The 22,254-nt window shown below is 40.1% G+C and overlaps 1 protein-coding gene and 1 long non-coding RNA gene across 11 annotated transcripts in view; one reads left to right on the forward strand and one right to left on the reverse strand.

Annotated features, from left to right (window-relative positions):
* LOC111749740 (uncharacterized) overlaps positions 1 to 22,254 on the forward strand; it is a 121,117-nt gene that overhangs the window by 86,213 nt on the left and 12,650 nt on the right. For 4 of the 9 annotated variants that reach the window (XR_010322611.1, XR_010322613.1, XR_010322615.1 and 1 more), the window contains one exon: positions 1 to 22,254. This exon is cut by the window's right edge and continues 6,232 nt beyond it. The exons of 4 other annotated variants lie outside the window; for them this stretch is intronic. This is a non-coding gene — a long non-coding RNA (uncharacterized LOC111749740). One more of the 9 variants, XR_010322612.1, reaches the window with a different exon arrangement.
* Positions 1 to 22,254, reverse strand: part of MET (MET proto-oncogene, receptor tyrosine kinase) — a 94,920-nt gene that overhangs the window by 12,551 nt on the left and 60,115 nt on the right. For both annotated transcript variants that reach the window (XM_023544579.2, XM_023544580.2), the window contains exons 11-16: positions 13,715 to 13,861; positions 11,578 to 11,734; positions 11,237 to 11,377; positions 7,853 to 8,083; positions 4,392 to 4,472; positions 2,328 to 2,509 (exon numbers count right to left, since the gene is read on the reverse strand). In XM_023544579.2, coding sequence (XP_023400347.1) covers positions 2,328 to 2,509; positions 4,392 to 4,472; positions 7,853 to 8,083; positions 11,237 to 11,377; positions 11,578 to 11,734; positions 13,715 to 13,861 — 939 coding nt within the window. The remainder of the gene's footprint in view (positions 1 to 2,327; positions 2,510 to 4,391; positions 4,473 to 7,852; positions 8,084 to 11,236; positions 11,378 to 11,577; positions 11,735 to 13,714; positions 13,862 to 22,254) is intronic.

Consider the following 22,254-nt stretch of genomic DNA (forward strand, 5'->3'; position numbering starts at 1 on the left):
GTGCTGAAGTATCAGTGCACAACTCCTGGGGCTTGGACCCACTCAGAGAACAGGAAAGCTTATTCTCCACAAACTCCAGCCACAAAATTGGATGGACAGAGGGATGCCTTTAACAACGGTAAGGACAATATCTGACACTGCATAGATGTCACTGTGGCATCAGGAACCTGGTGTTTCTTCTTCAGCAGTTACTGTTGAGTCTGTGAGCCCAAGAAGCAGAGACACAGACTGTGGGGCCCTGCAAGAAGGGCTGCAGCCCTCCTAATGCACCCAGCACGTAGAGAGGACAGTTCCTTGTGTTTCAAGCTTCCCTTTCAGACACATCTGTGTTAGTGCTGAGGGGTAGTTCAGTGCTAGAATTCTTGACTCCTATGTGGGAATTCGATTCCTGGCCAATCCACCTCATGCACAGCCACCACCATGGAGGCTCGGGTGTTGCTATGATGCTGAGCAGGTTTCAGTGAAGTTTCCAGACGAAGACGGTCTAGGAAGAAAGGCCGGGCTATCTACTTCCAAAAATCAGCCAATGAAAACCCTACGGATTACAGCAGTGCGATCCACAGCCAATTGTGGGGATGGCGCAGGACCTGGCAGCGTTTTGTTCCATCGTACATGGCGTCTGCATGAGTCAGGGGTGACTTGATGGCCACAAACAACACGTTACTGCTGGCTATCAGTTACCAACTCCTTGGGTTATGAAAGGCATGGTACAGAATACTACCATGCTTTAACCCTGGGGGGATAATACCCGCTTCCAAAAGCAGAGAACGAGCATATCCAACCAAATTAACTTATCTGATAACGGCAAGAGTCAAAGTGGGAGAGTGGGGTTTGTCAGGGCCGTTCTGTGCTTTGGAAAATTGACCTTACTTGCAAAAATCTACTGCCAGGAATTATCTGAGCCTTTTGGCTGAGCACAAGATATTTCTTTACATTTCTACAGCTTATTTTCTCTGAGGAATTTAAAAGTTGTTTCTCATCAAGAGTAAAGTTACTTAAGCCCTACAGAGATCTGGCCAGCAGGGGCCAAGAAAGAGCCTGAGGCTCCTCTCTTCGCCCTCCCTGGCTCTGCCAATGCTTGCTCGCCCTTTAGGTCCTGGTATAAATGGCACCTAAGAAAACTACTCGCAAGAGCCTGAGAACCTCTTGTGTAACACTGAGCTCATGCATTCAGCAAATATTTACTGAGGGCCTAGACACTGAACACTGTTTTAGCTACTGGAGCTACAGAAGTGAGCAAAACGCAGAAAAATCCCCACTCTCCTAAGCTTGCATTCTAACGGGATGTGTGTGTGTGTGTATACACATAGACACATATACCTACACACGTATATAGTTATTATTTGTTTATTGCCTACTGCAGCACTGTCCAATAGGAATATAATGCAAGCCACATATATAACTCAAATTTTCTAGCAGCCACATACAGAATAAAAAGAAACATGTGAAATTAATTTTCATAATATGTATTTCAACTCAACATACCCAAAATATTCTCATTTCAACAAGTTAGCAATATAAACGATTACTGATGATATAGTTTACTGTCTTCCTTTTCTAACACTAAATATTCAAAACCTGGGATGCACTCTACACTTCCAGCACATCTCACTTTGGACTTGTCACACTTCACATGCGGCCTGTGGCCACAGTACTGTAGTGTGCAGGCCTAGTGTATCAGATGAGAGTAAGTGTGGCGGGGGAAAATAAAGCAGGGAAGAGATACCCTGAAGGCCTGGGAGTGGGGTGGGTCAGCTGCAATTTTAAGCAGGTCAGGAAGGCCTCACTGTGACGTTGACATTAGGGCAAAAAGCTGAAGGAGATGAGGTAGGTGGATGTTTGGGGGAAGAGTGTTCTAGGCAGAGGGAATAGCACGTGCAAAGGTCCTGTGGTAGGAGAGTGCATGGCAAGTTCAAGGAATAGTAAGCGGCTCGTTTGTAATTAATGGCTCAGGGTCTTCCATTGTAGAGTAAAACTCCATGTAAGCTGAGGCTGGCTCTGCCTCTGTTTTTCCTGTGCTGTGCTCAATTTCTGGCACATAGCAGGCACTCAAGGATGACTAAATGTACCTATAGGTAGAGCAAGGCTGCTTGCAGGACAGGTAAGAATCATTGCTGCCATCCAAGGATCCTTATTTTCCCACCAGGCCAGAGGATTCTGAAGTAAAGTGGACTGAATCAGCCTCTGTACATTTCAACAATGTCAACTTTTACATGGGTGTTTTTGGCTAAGAGCTTTTGCGAGGGTTCAAGGGACACATATTTTGAAAGGCAGGCTGGTAAACATACAGCTAGTTCACCAGTTAGTAATCTTGGTAATATACTCACGTGAGTCTCATTTCTAATGAAATTTCGAAGATCTCCATGTTTCATGTATGGTAGGACCACCAGGGGAGACCCCTCACTTCGAAGGCAGATTCCCAAGAGCGAGAGAACGTTGGGATGGCTAAAATCTTTCATGATGATTCCCTCAGTCAGAAACTGGGAAACTTCTCCTATGTCAGTGATTCCTGAGAAATCCAGAGGTGACGATATTAGCTTTATTATGAAACTAAACCACAGGGCTAAATATTACCCTGAGACCTCATCTTTGGAGTGTCTTTTTACAGTACATCTGAGTGAATGAAGTCACCCTGCGCTGTGCCTTTCAGGTCAACATCTACACCCATCGCCATCAAGACAGAGTCTAGCAATCAGTTTGTCTTATGCAGAACCACACTTTGTCTAATACAGAAAGGTGACAGGGAAGCAGGCCAGTCCATTTCTGCAGCGATTGTCTAGGGAAAACCTTTTTTTTTTTCCTGGAAAAAGCCAGATAGTCAATATGTTTAGCTTTGCAGGCCATATGAGCTTTGTTGTAACTACTCAACTCTGCCATTGTAGTACAAAAGCAACCTTGGACAATGCATGGTTGTGTCCAGGAAACTTCATTTGTGAACAGGCAGTGGGCAATTGTTTGTCAACCCTGGATCAGGAGAATTTGGAGACTCATCACCATATGGTACCTAAATAGATTCTGTTGTTGTTGTTACAATTGTTTCTAGCTAGCGATACCTGGGGGCTGATACAGTCAGCACTGATGAAGAGTCAACCAATTATGATTTATTAATCTGACCAGTATCTCTCTGGCAATATTACTAGTGTTGGTATTTCTTTCTTTCTTTCTTTTTTTTTTTTTTTTACAAATGCAAGGTATTCTGCACCTGGAAAAGCCACCAGAGGTCCATACGGACCAAGTAGATATCAATGCAGACCAGGGACAGCGAAAGATTTCTCAGTGTTAGGGTCGTCCTGGATATAATTGGCAGAGTGTTGTTCTTTCTTGGGGCAAATTTATTGACAATCATACTTAATTCATCACAGTGTGTAGTTAGATTTCATACAGATTGTCCCTTTAATTACCTTGTGGTCAGATTTCCAACAAAATCAATCATATAACAACAGTGTTCGGCATGGAAATTTATATAAAGAAAGGCTGAAATAGTTCTGGTGATAATGTATCCTGCAAGAAAATCTTCCACTAATGTATTTAAAGCTTAATAATTCTAAGTTACACAAACTTGTAACATAATTGATTAGCATTTTTAGGCTGCTGTACGTTTCTGGGCACATTATAAGCAGAAATTTAGAAATGGTGGAAAAAGCAAGCACACTGACTTGACATGGGAGACCAGTTAGCATAGGTGGAGACAGGAAAATGTCAGTAAATGGAGTCCACTGGGTTGTACAATATAGTAATTTATGGCCATAATTACAGCTCTGGGTCATCAGTAAAGACTTAGTTTATGCTTAGAAGCATTCCCTCTTTCTTAGACAGAGTATGCAACTTTTTAAAAATGTTTTAACATTAAAAGGGGTAAGCTTTAGTTATTTAGGAAATTCACTTACGTGGAATACCTCATTCCCCCAAAAATGAGGATAAATGAGGTACTGCCACGCTGTTTTTCAATTTTATGCCCACGTATTTTTCTCCTGTTTGTCTTATTTCATTTTTTATCTTTTTAATGGGGATTGTGGTTAAAAAATAATTATAGTAATGCCTCTGGGTAAAATGAGTCATTACTACTGTTATGTGCCAACATGCTTCCAATAGTTTCCAGAAATGTCATTTGCAAAACAAATATTATAAGCCAAACACAATTAAATGATACTCAGCTCATCCAAAAACCTCATTTTTCCTACACCCTGACTTGTGAGGACTCTGAGGGATAACTTCAGAGAAAACATTTCAATAACAATTTAGATCACATGAGGTTTCAGGGTGAGACCTGTAATTCCAGCAGTAGCTGAGTATTCCTCAAGGGAAAGTGTAAATCAACATTTTATTATAAACTATTTATTAGTTTGCAAACCACAGAAGTGTACTCCACTGCTAAACAAAATGGAACTTACTATTTAAGGATTTCACAGCACAGTGAATTTTCTTGTCACCATTGTCCAACAAAGTTCCATGATAAACACACCCAAAATGCCCTATGTGAAAGAGGGAACTTGGTTAGTGTTGCATTACTTGTTTTTATTTTCTTTTTAAAATGTTTTTTTTTTTTCTTTTAAATATTGTGGTAAAATATATATAACAGAGCATTTACCATTTCAACCATTTTAAAGGGTACGATTCAGTGACAGGAATTACATTCACCGTGTTGCGCAACCGTCACCACTATCCATTTCCAAATGTTTTCCATCCCTCTGAAGAGAAACTCAGTACCCCTTAAGCAATAACTCCCTGCTTGCCCCCTCCTCAGCCCCTGGTAACCACTGATAAACTTTTGACTCTATGAATTTGCCTCTTCTGGATATTTCATATCAGTGGGATCCTATGAGATTTGCCCTTCTGTGTCTGCCTTATTTCACTCAGCATAATGTTTTTAAGATTCATCCATGTTGTATCAAAACTTCACTTCTCTAATGGTTGAATAATATTCCATTGTATAGATATCTGTTGCATTACTTTTAATTGTTGTTGTTATTTTACCATGGAGTCTATTCTGACTCGTGGTGGTCCCACGTCTGCAGAGTAGAACTGCACTCCATACAGTTTTCCAGGCTATGATCTTTTGGAACCAGGTCTCCAGACCTGCCTTCTGAAGTGCCTCTGGGTGTGTTCGAACTGCCAACCTTTTGACTAGTAGTTACTGCTTAACCATTTAATTATGCAATGATTATTAAGCCCTTTATGATCGTTTTCTTTAATTTTCTATATGATAAAAAAGTACATTATTTTTCATACTTTCTGATTAAGAATTCAACTGTGTGTGTGTGTGTTTGTGAAAGTATGTAAATGATTACATACCTACCACCCCAAAATATAAGCAATATGATTCTTTAATACATGGTAAAAACTATAAGTGATATGACTGCTATTAAAGGCTAATACACCTACTTCTTACTTACTATCTTGTTATCTGACATTTTGCATTTATGACAATAGTAAAACATTTACTATCCCACTATTTTGCACATTAACGACATACATCTGGTGGTAACAAACACCGAGGTGCGAGTCGAGAGTAAGGCTGGCTGTGATAGTTAGGGTGATGTGTCAGCTTGCCTGGGCCATGATTCTCAGTGATTTGGCAGTTGTGTATTGACATAATTTAGCAGCTAGCTACGTAATGATGTAGTCATCCTTCATTTTGTGATCTGATGTGGTCGTCCTCCATTTTTGCATAACACCAATTTTTGCATAATGACCTGGTCTTTGGAACCTAGCCACGTCGATAAGTGAGGAGTGGGTGTACGATAAAATATCCAACCGCAGTGGGAACCCTAAAAATAGGACTAACAACAGTCTCATAAAAGAAATTTATTATTTTTAAGGATCAATTAATACCTTTTAAAAATGAAAGTAAAGTTTTACTCAGATGAAGAAATATAAGAAACTAACCTCCCTATTATTCCAATAAACTGAGATGAAATAATAAATGTTACTATTAGAAATAAGACTAACATTATAGAATAAGGATTGCCCCCACTAGTCACTGGTTAATATGTAATTCGGACGGGTAGAAATGGGAAGGAAGTTGCCCACACGAAGCAAATTCACTCTGACTTATTTCATACAGTTCTCTCTGGCCTTAGCCTCATCACTTTCCCAGTGGCAGCCTTCTACCCAGTGGCAATAATTTTCCCCAGAGGTGCCAAATGTCTGATGGCTGTGTAAGTCATTCATTCATTAATCCAGCCAACCAGCCAGCCAGCCAGCCAAGACTCCCCAAGTGCCTGGGGTATGTGTGTCAAGCACTAGGCTACCCTTTTGTAATGCAATATGAATAAAATGAGACCTCTGCTCTTGAGTGCTCACATTCTACTGGGGAAACACATATAATAATAGTTAATATTTCTAAGAAGAGAATCATTAAGAAATAACTGTCATCGTTGCACCTTTCGTGGTCAAAACCAAAAAACTCTAATTTTACAATGTGTAGAATTAGAATGTAATTAGTGAGGTCATGCACCCTAAAACTGGTGCAATTACTAGGATTTATAGGCTGGTAATGGATCCATGTATTACTCTGATGTCAGACATGGAAAACTGTTTGTTAACAGTGACCCCGTATTAGTGAAGGAGAAGCATGTGAAAGGTTGAGATCTGGAGAGAGTGGTGGAGGAACGCGTGGCTGCGACCACAGGAAAACAAAAAGGCTTCGTGTTCACAGAAGGCGAATCATCCCAACGCCTTTTTGGGCATCACGATGGCAGATGCTATGCCGCCCCTGGCAGCCAGCACAGAATAAAATGGATCAGGGGCTATTCAGTAATAAGGGTAGAAGCTTTTTAGAAGAAAAAGGGAAGACTGGAGTTCATTTCCTAGCTACAGCTTTCCCTTCTGGTTGGTTTTCTTTTCCTGCTAAATATTTTCTCAAATACTGTTTATGCTAGCTGTTATTGCTGATCTAGAGGGCTTATTACAAATATTCATTTCTCCCCGTGTGAAGAAATGAGAGTGCTTTGTAGGATGATATATGCTGCTTCAGATCATGGCAATGCTATAAATTCCCCGTCTTCTGATGCTGTCCAGCAGTGCACAAGCTGCTATAAGCCAGGACTGCACAGCGTCAGCCACTGTTCTCAGGGTAAAGCAAGACTGGAGGGAGATATGAGGGAAAATGCTGGAATTTAAAAGAACGATTTTTAAAAGGGAACACATGGCACTTTCCAAGAAACTAGAGTTGCCACTGTGAAAAAGGTGGGGAAGGAATGTCATTTATTCCTAACATGTTAGGGAGATTATCAAATTGCCCAACTGCACAGGGGCAAGTCCCTATAAGTAGGATTTGCAGGGCTGCATTTCTTTTCTTTTTTTTGAATAATATTTTATTGTGTTTTAGGCGAACGTTTACGCAGCAAATTCGGTTCCCCTTTAACAATTTTTATACAAATTGTTCTCTGCCATTGGTTATGATTTTTACAAAGTGTCAGCCTTCTCATTATTTCCATTCTGTTTGTTCTGTTTCCACTGGTCTAGTTTCCCTTTCCCTCCTTGCCCTCTCATCTTTGCTTTGGGTAACTGTTGACCATTTGGTCTCATATAGTTCATGGTCTAAGGAAGCACATTACTCACAGGTGATACTGTTTATTTTATAAGCCAATTTATTATTTGGCTGAAAGGTGACCTACAGAAGTAGCTTCAATTCCAAGTTCAAAGGGTATCTTAGGGCGATAGTCTGGGGGGGGAAAAACAGCAAACTAGGCTGCAGGGCTGCATTTCTGCAGAACAGAAACCCAGCGCACTTGTTATCACTGCTGTCAGTGGCTTTTGCCATTGTCTAAATTCCTAATCTGCAAAGGCAGAAGATAAAATGCTCACTGGGAAACCTTTATTTAACAAAAGGCTGAGTGGAAATACTTACCTCTTCCTATGACTTCATTGAAATGCACAATCAGGCTGCTCGGCCCGATTACAACATGCTGGACTGCTTGGACCAGCTCTGGATTTAGAGCACTGAGGTCAATGTGGACGTTATTTTGCAGTAATGGAATGGAGCTATCAGAGTCCCCATTAGTTAGAATGGGGGACATGTCCGTCAGAGGGTACTGCACTTGTCGGCATGATCCATTCTGAGATGAGTTAGGAAACTGGTCTGTGAGATAAAGCAAAATTATTAGAAAACCGTACTGAGACTTTACTTAGTGGGGACTGCCACAAGGGCAGCAATTTGAATTAATAATGAAGCCTAAATTTTAAAATTAAGGAACTGGCCGTTATGTCACTGAACAAGGCTAGCGAGAGCCTTCACAAGGGAACTGGTTTAACGAAAAAAGACAGTAAGTTGGGAAAAACAGACTGGCTTATATGTACAAGTGTTTTAAAAAAAGTATTTGTAAAATTTCTTTTTAGAAGACTAAGCATTGGAAACCCTGGTGCCATAGTGGTTAAGTGCTACAGCTGCTAACCAGTTCAAACCCACCAGGCACTCCTTGAAAACTTTGTGGGGCAGTTCTACTCTGTCATATGGGGTCGCTATGAGTCAGAATAGATTGACTCGACGGCACTGGGTTAAGCATTAATTTTGAAAGTCATTGTACTCTGTACAGTTCCTTAGAATTTTTACTTTCTATAAACAAGAAATAGCCAGGGTTGAGGTTTATCTGCATATAGTATATTCTTAAGATAAGCAGCAGCAAGGCGGTCAAACAACTGCCTTATCTCACAAAAATACAGCTCAATATAAGGAAATGAAAATGAGGCCCCTTGAGAGACTAGTGTTTATTAATAGAATTTATTAGTATTGCTCAAAACCTATATGGATTCTTGGTCAAAGAAAAAATATATAGTGAAATATATATATACGTTGCTAGCTAGACAGGGTTAGAAATATATAATGGCTGACTTCTAGAACTGAAAACCTTTCACATAGTGATAAATTCTCCATCATGTGGTAATGGTACCAGATAGTGTTATTGCTGTTTAGAGAACGCAGGTTAGAATTGGGCTAGTGTGACGTCCCCATAGCTTCATGAAGGGCAGTTGGAAAGTGATGGGCATTCCTTATAGGTTGATCTTTACAACCTAAGCTCTGTAAGAGTTGCAGGAAAGGTTTTCCTTTGCCAAGGAGTAGTCTTTTCATTTCTTTGAAGATTTGGTATCTCCACTGTGGGTAAGGAATTGTGGTGGTGACAGCGAATTGATACCATATAGGGCAGAGAAGGCACCAGTTGCTTTGCCCTTTCCACCAGGAATCCACGGCTGTCAAGGAAAGGACTTCACAGCAGTGACCGGCTAGAAGCAAGCCTAGGCAGGGTGTTAATATGTACTGTGAGGAAGTGGAGGGGATCGTGGGAGAGGTCCCTATTGGCACCAATAGATAATACTGTTTGTTTGCAAATAAGCAGGGAAATCAGAACTTGAGAGGGGCATAAAGAGATAGTTCATGGTACCTTAACTATCTCTAGCCCCACTTAATCATTTTAGTATTTTCCGCAGCTGGCGTTTCAGTTAATAACAAATCAGCTTGGCCAGGGCAGTAAATACCAATGGCAGTTCCACAAAAGCATCTGGGACCCCCTACTGTCAGAAGAGTCACTAGCTGGAAATACATGAGCGGTAACCTTAAATGAAGGCTAGAGAATGTCAGGTGAGAACATAAAATGTAAGGTGGATGAGGGATCCTAGCTGGGTGCCTGTTCCTTCAATCCCAAGGATTCATGTTTCCCAAACCTTTCCCAGGGGAATGAAAATGCAAATAAGTTATGCCAAGCACAATTCCTTTATTGTCACTTCTAGTCCCTTGCACCTGGAGATCAGGGTTCTAAATTCTTAATGGTGCAGAGATGGAGGACATCCTTGGGGTGACTCAGAAAAGTCTTCCAGCATGGGAAGTCCTGCTTGACCCTTCAGCTGAGTTAAAACATGCACACAAACCCATCTAACCCATCAGTGTGTGGCCTTGGTGTAACACTGTGGAGAATTCTAGGTCTACATTAAAAGACTGGTAAGAAGGCTGTCCCCACCAGGTAAAGAAACAAGCTCTGTAGTTGCCTCTTCATTAGGTGCTGGCTGTGTTTTCCTCATTCTTCTCTCTGCATAGCCCTCTTTTGCCTGTTTTACCTTTCCATGTCTCCAGAGAGTAGGGTCAGTTTAGAAAAGAGATGAAACTCAAGCATCTTAGCAATGACGACAGAAGTTTGATGAACCAGAAGGTTAAAAGATTAGGTAAGATTTTAAAAAAACATACATGAATTTTAGTTGTCTCAGCTTAGAGCTATTATATGGGTATATAATGTAATAACTAGAATCTAAATTTCAGAATGATAAACTGGATTTGATCTGTCCATGTTTTGAAGGGCACAGCTTTTTAAAGGTAAATGGAGTCATGTGGACAAAGAACATTTACAACATGTATCCCTGTAGAACTAACATGAGCTTCCAAAAGTAAGAGGCAGTGAGTGCTGAAAAAGTTAAAATGTGAAGTGCCTCTTTGCTCTTGTACTTGTTTTGATGCGCAACTTCTAACTTTTCCAGTATCCTCAACTGTCTGTGACTCATTTTATTTGTCCAATGGTAAATATTCAACTAGGGAAATGCTTGTACTTGACTCACGTCCTGTAACTTCTAAAGATAATGGACCTGATACAATACAGACATTTTGCTTTTACCGGGAGACTTGAAACGAAACAATGAGAAATGCTCCAGTTAACCTGATGATTATTTGGCCAAGTGTTTTGCAAAGCAGACGACATTGGCCAACCCCCCCTGCTTTTTTTTAATAGCATAATTGAAGGTTTTTCTTGGATAAGGCTCAAAATGTATTCAAGTCTTGGAATGTTGTGGGTAAAAGGCTGTGTACTAATAGTTCATTGAGAGTGCTTCGAAGGAGCACTAAAAGCACAACGTAAAGTTTGGGGTTCAACGGGTAAAAAATGTAGCAGTGCCAATTTATATTTAGATAAGCCTAAGTTTTGTATCTTAACTCTTCCTGGGTTGTTAAAGAATTTCACAATTTCTTAATATTTGCACTCAGATGATAAACACATTATATTCGCTCAAATGAGTTTAAAATTAACCTTTTTGTGAGAAGAGAGCTTAAAGTCTCTAAAAATATAAGATACATGGGCCCATTTTAAAATGAGGCATGTAATTCTGTGCCAATTTAAATACTTCTTTGGCCAGAGGTAAATACTTCTTTCATGTTTTTATAAAAATATAAAGGCAAAAAAAACAAAAAAGACACCAATGCTATAACCCACTGAGGAATATGTATAGGTATTTCTCAGAACAACAAACTGAAATATACCTTCTGGAAAAGTAGCTCGGTAGTCTACCGATTCATTTGAAACCATTTCTGTAGTTGGGCTTACACTTCGGGCACTTACAAGCCTATCCAAATGAGGAGTGTGTACTCTTGCATCATAGCGAACTAATTCACTGCCCAGATCTTAAAACAGAGAGAAAGAAAGAGCTTGTTAAAGACGTGGCTATCATGGGTCCCAGGAGACCCTGACCCAGTGTCAAGAACTCATGGTTTTATGGATCACATATAAGACAGCATACACATATCTCTGACAATTTTACACTATAATGACCATATTCTTAAGGTAACTTCTTAAAATAAGAAATAGTAAAATAAAAATGCACCTTTAATTTGCTTTCTCTTTTTCAGCCACAGGAAAAGCCCGAGTAATAATAGGAGTATTATTGATATCGAGACAACACCAACAATCAATCCTGTGAAATTCTGATCTGGTTGAACTATTACTTTTCCAAGGACAGTTGAGGAAACTGCTTGCTTCCACTAAAAATGACAAATAATGACAAGTCGGAATTTAGCCACGGTAGATAGTGGAAAAAAAAATTTTTTTCTTTTTTTTTAGATAGTTACAGAATATAGCACATGGGATTAATCACTTTCCCCTGGTGCCAAAAATACCACCCAGTTATTACCCTTCAAGCAGTGGCAAAACTGCCTGCAGGATAATAAGACATTCCTCAATTCTGCCTCAGCGTTCCAGTAATTAAAAAAAACCAAATCAAACCTGTTGCCGTTGAGTCAATTCCGACTCACAGTGACCTTATAGGGCAGAGGAGAACTACCCCGTAGGGTTTCCAAGGAGTGGCTGGTGGATTGGAACTGCCAGTAATTAATTAAAAAAGTGGGTACTAAATCCCAAAGTATTTTGGTTTAGTCTATGGCATAATATAATACTTAGTCATTTGGATTAACAATTAGGTATTAGGGGTAAGGAGTCCCTGGGTGGTGCAAATAGTTAACCTGCTCGGCTGCTACCTGGAAAGCTGGAGGTTCAAGTCCACCCAAAGGTGCCTTGAAAGAAAGGCCTGGCAATCCACTTCTGAAAAATAAGCCATTGAAAACCCTATGGAGCACAGTTCTACTCTGACACACAGGGGGTCACCATGAGTCGGAATCGACTTGACAGCAACTGGTTATTAGGGGTAAAAAGACAAGTAACCATCTTTACTCTTCCAGATCTGGGGTATAAAGGGGAGAAACAGATGCATGAATAAATGGTTATAATACAATGTGATATGTGCCACAGAAGTATGAACAAATGGCAAGAAACAGAGCCAACGGGACATTAATTTTATCCTGGGGGGAGAGGAGGCAGAGAGAAGTGCAGAGACTTCCCATGGGTGATAAATAATCATATTATTACGGGGTAATATGGTTTCAGAATATTTTTATTTCCATTTTGACACCTAGAGGAAGTCTTTGGGGTCCCTTCCAGCTGCAACATTTTATGATTTTTGGTTCTTCTGAATTCCAAACTCTGATCTCATGAGGCAGTCTTAGATTTTCCAATTTTTTTGTACTTTTCCACTTCATAATTTTTAGAAGACTTCAGGAACCTTTTAAAAAACACCATTGCCACTGAGTCGATTCTGACTCATGGAAGCCCCATGTGTTACAAAGTAGAGCTGTTCCACAGAGTTTTCTCGGCAATAATTTTACTGAAGCAGTTTGCCAGGTCTTTCTTTGGTGGAACCACACCGTAGGTTCCAACTGCCAACCTTTTGATTAGCAGTTGGTTGCACACCACTTGTGCCACCCAGGCGCCATTAAACTCATTCTAGTTCTAGGTTATCTGATTGAAGAGTTTATGTCAAAGAAGCTACTGTATAATAGTTTAATTCTTATTTAATTTGTTCAATGCATACATGCTCTTTTACTTATGGGGTTCCATGCATTTGTGATCACCATGTAGGACAGAAGTATGTTGGTTCTGGCTCCTGGGGGGAGGGGACACTCTTAGATGTGTGCTTATCTCTCCTGAGACTTATAGCAAATTTTACCAGGAGTAAAGCATGACCGAAAGGAGGTATGGGTAGGAGCGATTTTTGAGATCTCCCTTCTGATGCTTGGGAAGGAGATAAAACCAGTTGTCATCAAATTGATTCTGACTCACGGTGACCCTGTAAGTGTCAGAGTGAAACTGTGCTCTGTGGGTTTCCAGTGGCTGACTTTCAGAAGTAGATCACCAGGCCTTTCTTTTGAGGGGCCTCTGGGTGGACTGGAACCACCCACCTTTTGGTTAGCAGCTGAGTGCGTTAACTGTTTGCACCACTGAGGGACTCTGGGGAAGGAGCTAGTATGATAAAAACTTATTACTTCTAAAATTACAACTCCGAGTCGAGGCTGAGTTGATGAGCCAAAGCCAATACACAAATGAGCTTTAATGACTTATTTTGAGCCTGTGAGTGACAAAATTACACTGGCATCCTTATTTATATCATGAGAGAAATACAGGAATCCCACCTCTATATTTAGCTCACTGTTCAATTTCAGCAAGTCATTGGGGACTGTACATAAAACAGCTTCAGACTGTAAGTGTATATTCTCACAGCTCTTATTTCCAACTTTCAACACTTCACCTTTAACTGCTTCAGGGTCAATATAATCTCCCTGGAAGAAGAAGAAAAAAAAAGTTGTTAACACTTCACAGTTTCCCAGGAATGCTAACAATTGTGAAGGAATATAAATACACAGTAAACGTTGTTGTTGTTGTTAGGTGGCATTGAGTCGGTTCTGACTCATATGTACAGTAGAACGAAACACTGCCCTGTCCTGCGCCATCCTCACAAACCTTGCTATGTTTGAGCCCACTGTTGCAGCTACTGTGTCAATCCATTTCTTTGAGGGCCTTACTCTTTTTTGCTGACCCTCTACTTTACCAAGCATGATGTCCTTCTCCAGGGACTGGTCTCTCCTGATAACATATCCAAAATACATGAGACAAGTCTCGCCATCCTTGCTTCTAAGGAACATTCTGGCTGTACTTGTTCAAGACAGATTTGTTTCTTCTTTTGACAGTCCCTGGTATAGTCAATATTTTTCGCCAACACCATAATTTAAAGGCATCAATTCTTCAGTCTTCCTTATTCATTGCCCAGCTTTCACATGCGTATGAGGCAAATGAAAACACCATGTCTTGGGTCAGGTGCACCTTAGTCCTTAATAGTGGCATCTTTGCTTTTCAACACTTTAAAGAGGTCTTTTGCAGCAGATTTACCCAATGTAATATGTCTTTTGATTTTTTGATTACTGCTTCCATGGGTGTTGATTGTAGATCCAAGTAAAATGAAATCCTTGACAACTTCAATCTCCTGTCTGTTTATCATTCTGTTGCTTACTGGCCCAGTTTTGAGGATTTTTGTTTTCTTTATGTTAAGGTGTAATCCATACTAAAGGCTGTGGTCTTTTTATTTGCCAAGGCACATGATTTTTTGATACTAATTTTCATGGGAATTTGGATGGCCGAAGGGGAGCATGATCCTTTCAAGGCACTAATTAGTTAGAAATCACAGCCTATAACTTTTCTATCAAATTGGATTAAACAAACAAACAAACCAAACCCACTGCCGTCGAGTCGATTCTGACTCATAGCACACAGTAGAACTGCCCGATAGAGTTTCCAAGGAGCACCTGGCAGATTCGAACTGCCGACCTCTTGGTTAGTAGCTGTAGCACTTAACTGCTACGCCACCAGGGTTTCCAACTGGACATCAGAGAACAGGAAAGAGATTCTTTTTTTTCACAACCTTATATTTGAATGACATCTCACCCAATTTCCACGTGGCTGAAACATAAATCACCTTATTATTATATTCAGGTGGTAATGACGGCTGCCAAAACTAAGCAATGTAGAGATTCTGCCCTTGTGCTGCCTAAGGCTTGCTGTTAGCTGCCTTAGAGTTGACCCCTGACTCATGGGGACCCCATGTACTTTGGAATAAAATGCTAATCAGTCCTAAGCCATCTCCATAATTGGCTGCAAATCAGCCTTTGTAATCCATAGGGTTTTCATTGGCTGATTTTCAGAAGCAGATTGCCAGACCTTTCTTCCTAGTCTGTTTTAGACTGGAAGCTCCGCTGAAACCTGTTCAGCATCATAGCCACATGCGAGACCAATGATAGAGGGGTAGTGGCTGCTCTGAGATGCATTGGCTGGGAAATGACCCTGGGTCTCCCATGTGGAAGGCTAGAATTCTACCTCGGAACCACCAATGCCCCACACTGCCTAACGCTAACATCTGTTAAAGGCAGTGATTCTCAACCCCTTGGCTTTACTTAAAAAAAATAAAAGTACTGATGCCTGGGTTCCACCTCCAAAGATTCTGATTTAATTGGTCTAGAGATGATATTACATAGTCAAGATGAGAACCACTGCAGGGAGTAGATCTGAGCCTCTGTGCTAACATTTCCCTTTTCTGTTTGAGTCAGGCAGTTTCTTTTCATTAATCCTTTACACTTGAATCCTATACAGAAATGAATTCACTTTTGAAGAAATTCCTAGAAGATACCATATGATCTTCATTACTGACTTGAAAGCATGAGTATAGTCTCTGGGTCAGATATATAAGTACATGAGGATTTTTGAAAAATTATTCAATTTGACATATTTAGTTAACTGAAGTTCCCATTAGGCTATTTTAAAAACATCAATGTTTCATTGACAAACCAATGATTAGCTTTGGGAAAGAAGTATAAACACAGGTACAATTTCTCATATCAGCCCTAATGAGTACAGTCATTCATTAAACAGGCCATTACATTGAAAAGAGACAGATCAAAATATATTACTATTTTTCTTATTGATAAAGCACAGCCAGCAGTAACTATAGTGATGCCACTTCACTTTGTACGTGCAAACTGCTTTCATATACATGGTCTTCGATGAATGCCAATAGATTGGTAGGTCAGATATTATTCTGGGCAAAGAAGTAGGAAGAAAATGCTTCTTTATAACATGAAACTGGAGCTTAAGAAAAAGTGCATATGGACAAACCTTCTCCTTATGATATTTCTAGAGGCAGAATGTGCCGTCATGGAACCAGGTCAGCCACACAGGGCAATTCAACACAGAAGCACATAAATCTAATAGGTCACTTTGGGGCTTCAGATGACAACTTGTTGGTTGGGTCTGAGGCAGGTCTGAATTCACTCACATATTGGAGGGAATTCAGGGAATGACAACGAAAGAGATTAAAGAGCTGGAGGGCTTGATTTATGAGGGAGGGACTAAAATGTGTCTTGCTTGCTTAGATAATAACTAAGGTTGGGGGAAGGGACGAACATGCTGTATTCAGGCTTCCGATACTCATTCTTTCCGGCTCAGAATCTCTTTGGATGTTGCACAAGGGTTTCTCGGGAGCAAAAACAGATCACACAACCTGAAAAATGAAACCCCTTTTCTTAAGTGCCTACCAAGGAACACATAAGTAGTGATTTATACAGCTAAACCTGTGAAAGCTGGAACCTGTGTAAGGCGGAAACCTGTGCGAGAAGGAAAACTCAAATATTTTCCACAAGTAGAATGTGACAGAAAAGGGGTAAGACTGTACCCTGTCAAAGGTGGAAAACTTGTGAGACACAGAAAAACAAGGCAGTCCCATTGAGTTCCGGTTTTCACAGTTTTCACTGTATAAGAAATTACTGTCTGATTTGTGTGTGTAATTGTCTTGAAGGCCTAAAATGAAGAAGTGGAAAAATCTAAGCTATCATAAAAGTGGGAAACCCTAGTGGCGTAGTGGTTAAGTGCTTCTGCTGCTAACCAAAAGGTTGGCAGTTCGAATCCACCAGGCACTCCTTGGAAACTCTATGGGGCAGTTCTGCTTTGTCCTGTAGGGTTGCTAAGAGTCAGAATCTACTTGATGGCAACGGGTATCATAAAAGTGGTACTGGCAGTTCACTACTATTACAACAGAGAGGCCCAAGTCAAGAAAAATAAAAATAGGTACAGGCTACTGTGTTCTCATTTGAAATAAATATACCTTTACTGAACTGTGCAAAACTTCTATTAATTATTATTAAATAGAAGAAAATATTTATAAAATTTGCTCAGTTCTGCAGACATTAAGCTGGTAATATCTGGATTTTTAAATAAAGCAACAGAGGGAACGTTCCCATCTTTAATTCCCTAGGTACATACAGCAATTTAGAGTTATAATCATCTCATCTTTATCGTGCAGTCACCCCCCTGAGGCAGGTATTATTGTTATTCCTGCTATACACATGGAGAACTAAGGTTCACACAGGTGACAGACTTGCTCAAGGTCACAGAGAAAATCAAATTCCATTAGATACTCCATCTATTTAGCATCTACTGTTTGTTCGAGCTGGGAGCCCTGGTGTCACAGTGGTGAAGCGCTTGGCTGCTAATGGGAAGGTTGGAGGTTCAAACCCACCAGCCGCTCTGTGGGAGAAAGATGTAACAGTCTGCTTCCCTAAAGATTTACAGCCTTGGAAATGCTGTGGGGCAGTTCTACCCTGTCCTTTGTGGTTGCTATGAGCTGGAAGTGACTCGATAACAGTGGGTTTGGTTTTCTGGTTTTGGTTTGTTAAACACAGTTCTAGTTACTGGGAATACAATGATCAATAGCAGTTTGTTCTTGTCACTGTAATGTTAAAATGAATACATTTCTAAAGTGAAAACTACTCCCAATGTCACATCAGGATGTTCCTCACCCCTTTCCTCTCAGCTCTGGCCAAGTGTGACATAATGTTTCCACCTGGGATTCAGGCCTGGGGCCTCGTGTCTTTGATGGTTATAGAGCAGTGCAAGTGGGGGTAGGATCTGAAAAATAGCATTATAATAGGAAGGGTCCTGAGAGTTCTCATACACCCAAGTGGCCACAAGGCTGAGCCTGGGAAAGTCAGTTAAAGCAGTGAGGGGAACGTTGGTAGGTGGGCCCAGTCATGCAAGGGTCTGAAGCCCAGAGATGCAGAGCAGCAGAAAAGCAGAGAGTCAGTGGTGGTAGTGGTGGGATTTACTCCTATCCAGAGAATATGAATTCTTCAGATCAGGAACCAGGCCAAAGAACCTTCACAGAAGGTTCCACAACTGAGTTCCATAGGACATTAATAGGCATTTGAGGAAAAAGTTCCCTGGGCATTTGAGAAAGTTGGTGAACAAAAACTAAATTGGCTACTTGAGGCCTTTACTATTGTTGTTAGTTGCCACTGCGTTGGCTTCAACTCATGGCAACCTTATGTATAACAAAACAAAAGGTTGCCCAGTCCCGCATCATCTTTATAATCGTAGGAATGCTTGAGTCCATTGCTGTGGCTATTATGTCAATCCATCTCATTGAATGTTTCTCTTATTTTTCTTGGCCCTCTACTTTACCAAAAATGATGTCATGTCTTTTTCTAGCGAATGGTCTTTCCCGATGGTGTGGCCAAAGTAAGCAAGTTGAAGTCTTGCCATGTCACTTCCAAGGAGCATTCTGGTTGTATTTCTTTTAAGATTAAATTGTTTGTTCTTTTGGCAGTCCATGGCATATTCAGTATTCTTCAGTACTATAGTTCAAATTCATCATTTCTTCTGTCTTTCTTTTTAATTGTCCAGCTTTCACATGCATATGAAGTGCAACTGAAAAGAGCACGGGTTAGATCAGGCAAATCTTAGTCATCGAAGTGACATCTTCACTTTAAAGAGGACTTTTGCAGCAGATTTCACCAATGCAATATGTAGGTTGATTTCTTGATGTTGATTCTTGATCAAGTAGAATGAAATCACTGACAACTTGTAGGCACTATGAGACCACAGGTGCTGTCTGTATGTCCTGGAATATGTTTTTCACAGAATGTCTATTAACGTGTGCAGCCCAGTTTGGGAAATACTACTTTGAGACTAAGATATGAGCGCCATTAACAAGAAGAGGTTTTGACACTGGGCCAGTAGGTCTTTTCTCAAACGGCCTCTGAGAAAAGAACCTTTCACTTCCATCCTGTCTGGAGTTAGAAATAGCCTCATGGTGGCTGGGGTTGGAACTGAGCCTATGGTTGCAGGTGAATTAGTCAGAGAGAGGAGAAAGACAACCTCTGGCTGGCTCCTGGGCAGTAGGTGGACTGGGTTGGCTCAGGGGCTCCTGGGTCAGAACAAAGCTACCTTCTAGATCCTTCTGATCCCCAGACACTGCCACCTGGCCTCTACCTGAGTTCCCAAACCTTTGTTCTTATGTTTGCAGTGTCAGAGCTTGAGTCCCTATTCTCTGCATTAGCTGGTCTTCCTGTCTTAGATGACTTCTCTAGACAGGACTTTTGAAGCATCTCTACTACTGTGTATTACAAAATGCTCCGGGTAAGATCAACTCCCAGGCCAGTGTCTCTGACCAGTCTTATTCCACCCAGAGTTCCAGCATCATACAGTGTATTTCTCTACTCTCCATAAAATATACTCATGTACCAAAAGTCAGATAATAAAATAATCAGGAAAAAAATAGAGTTTCTTTAGAAAGAATTAACTTTCAGATTATTTGTAAAGAGTTTAAAGACCTTTCACTTAAAAATTGTGTGGGTGTGTGTACAGCTACATACCCTATGCTAGAAAAATTTCTCTATTATGAAAGGTATTTTGGTGCATGTTAAATGAAAGTTAATATGAGAAGCAATATGATTTAGTGGAAAGAAGAACAAATTTGGAATCAAGGAACTTGAGTGTGAGCACTGGCTCTGCTCTTTGCTCCCTGGGTGACCCGAGAGAAATTAAACTCTCTAAACTTCCATTTACTTATTTATAAATGGGGATAATCACCACTGACCTCCCAACTTTATAGGTCCATGTGAGACTCAAATAAAATAATACATGTCAAAGTACTGTGTCACATATAAAATTCCATACAAATGTGAGCTGTTGTTGATATGCTCATTGTACCCTAACCTATACTCCCAAAGAGATGTCTCCTTCTGTTTAGCACTGTCCACAACTGGCGCTGGCTGTCTTGAAGGCTTGGCCATAAACTACGTCAATGGGGCTTCTGATTCATTGTGAGGAGTGACTGACCACCCCTGGTCCTTATTATGTTCTCTTGACCCAAAGTTGGCTGACCCGTTTTTGGCCACGGTGTAGTCATGGGGCCAACTGCTGACTGAGGCTGGGGCTGGAAATGATTGCAATCTCTTTATAGCCAAAGAATTCTTGCATGCATGGCTGCTTGAGGAGCATGAACTGTTCCTGGCAATGAGGAGTAAATCTCACTCCAAACACACGATTCTATCCATAGCACTTTCATTGATGGGACACAAACATGCTTCACATGATGTTTTGAATGGTAATTGAACAAGCATAGCATGAAGTAAAATGCTAGCCTTTCTTTGGATAAAAACAGTTCAAAAAAAAAAAAAGCTTGTCCGGATTAGGATTTATCTTTTTATTTCTCATGCTTTGCTTTCTTTTGTTTCTGCCTAAGAGAGGCAGAGGTTTTAATTTGATCAAATCTGGACACTGATAAAGGGTTAAATTGCTGCCACAATAAATATTCCCCTGCCCCTTAGATTTCTTCTTATACGTAAGGAAAAATGGAGTATGGGAAAACTTGGGATCATGATATCAAAATAATCCCCTTAAACTGCCTCCAATTCCACCAGATTCCTACTCTGGGACATGACAGGTGCTATATACACTTGTTAGAGAGAAGGGTTAGTGTGTATGTGGCAAGAGAAGAAAGTGTTTTGTGTCTGTCTCTAGACACCCCTTGGGCCATGTTGGGAAAAGCATTGACAGACTGAGAATGATGTTAAATCATGTTTTTCTTGGTCCAACAATTTTGTAGGACGTTGAATAATGGGTATTTAATTTATAGAAAAAGAAATTTTCTCTTGTATGTAAGACTGTGCTTGGAAGGGCAGATAAAGAGCCATTTAACACTAATCCCTCCATCACAGATACAGAAACAGAGCTTTTCTGGGCATAAAAATATTTGCACATAGACCTTTGTTTTTATTAAGAAAAACCAAATGGAATCTTTTAAACGTCAAACACAGTAATTGTTGAAAGCAAAAGGTCACACTAGATTAGTTTTATTGAAAAAAAAAAAGACTTGATAAAAGCTCTTTCCCTTTCTAAAACTAATTAAAGAAGCAGATGAAAGAACTCTGCTGTGGTAAACATGTTGTTCATTGAAGCAAGCTTCCATTTAATTTCATGCTGGGCTTGCTTAACTATTGTACGAAACGCAAATGTGAAGTTAGTACACTTGTGAATGTGAATGTGTGTATGGGTTGGGCTGTAGATTATATCTTGTTGAAAAAGCAGAAACATTTTAGTAGAAATAAATCATTGCTTAGATGAAGATAACCTATGGGAACCAATATTACATCTAAATAAGGACTATTTTATTGCTTTGTGTGTGTTCATATTGTGTTTGTTCTGAGTGTCTGAAACAATTGTGTTTGTTAAGCTGTGAGTGTTGGGTTGTAAGTGTTGAGAGATTTTTTTGCTGTTTCTAGTGGATGGATAATCAAAGTCTTGGTGGTTTTGCCTGTTTTATTACTAGTTGAGGTAAAAATGACTGAAGCAACATTACAGTCTCGATTCTGCCACTATTTCACTGCTTATTAAACCACTTAACATCTTTAGTTAAGTTAACCACTTAATAGCTGTAGTGTTCATCACTGGCAACAGGCAGGGGTTAGAAAAGATGATCTATTATTCTCTGATTAAACTATATTTAGAGACTAATATATTCCTCAGGTGGTAGAAATCCAGTTCCATTTATGAACCAGCTTAGAGATGACCAACCTAGATACAAAATTCCAAGTATTACAAGGATGTACCGAACTACAGTTGATGCATTTATTTTCATGAGTCTTACTTTTTACTTTGTAGTGAGTACATTAAGTGTTCAGGGAAATGTATACATCTGCAGGATAATACCTTCACTGTTCAGTGGATTTGCGTTCTACATTTGCTACTTTTTAATAGATACAGAAGAAAGGGTTTTTTTAAATGCTTCATTAAAAAGCAATCCATGATTATACTTATCTTTTAGTCTTATGCCAAAAAAGATTTGTTT

The sequence above is a fragment of the Loxodonta africana genome, chromosome 8, assembly GCF_030014295.1.
Source record: "Loxodonta africana isolate mLoxAfr1 chromosome 8, mLoxAfr1.hap2, whole genome shotgun sequence".
NCBI classification, from domain to species: domain Eukaryota; kingdom Metazoa; phylum Chordata; class Mammalia; order Proboscidea; family Elephantidae; genus Loxodonta; species Loxodonta africana.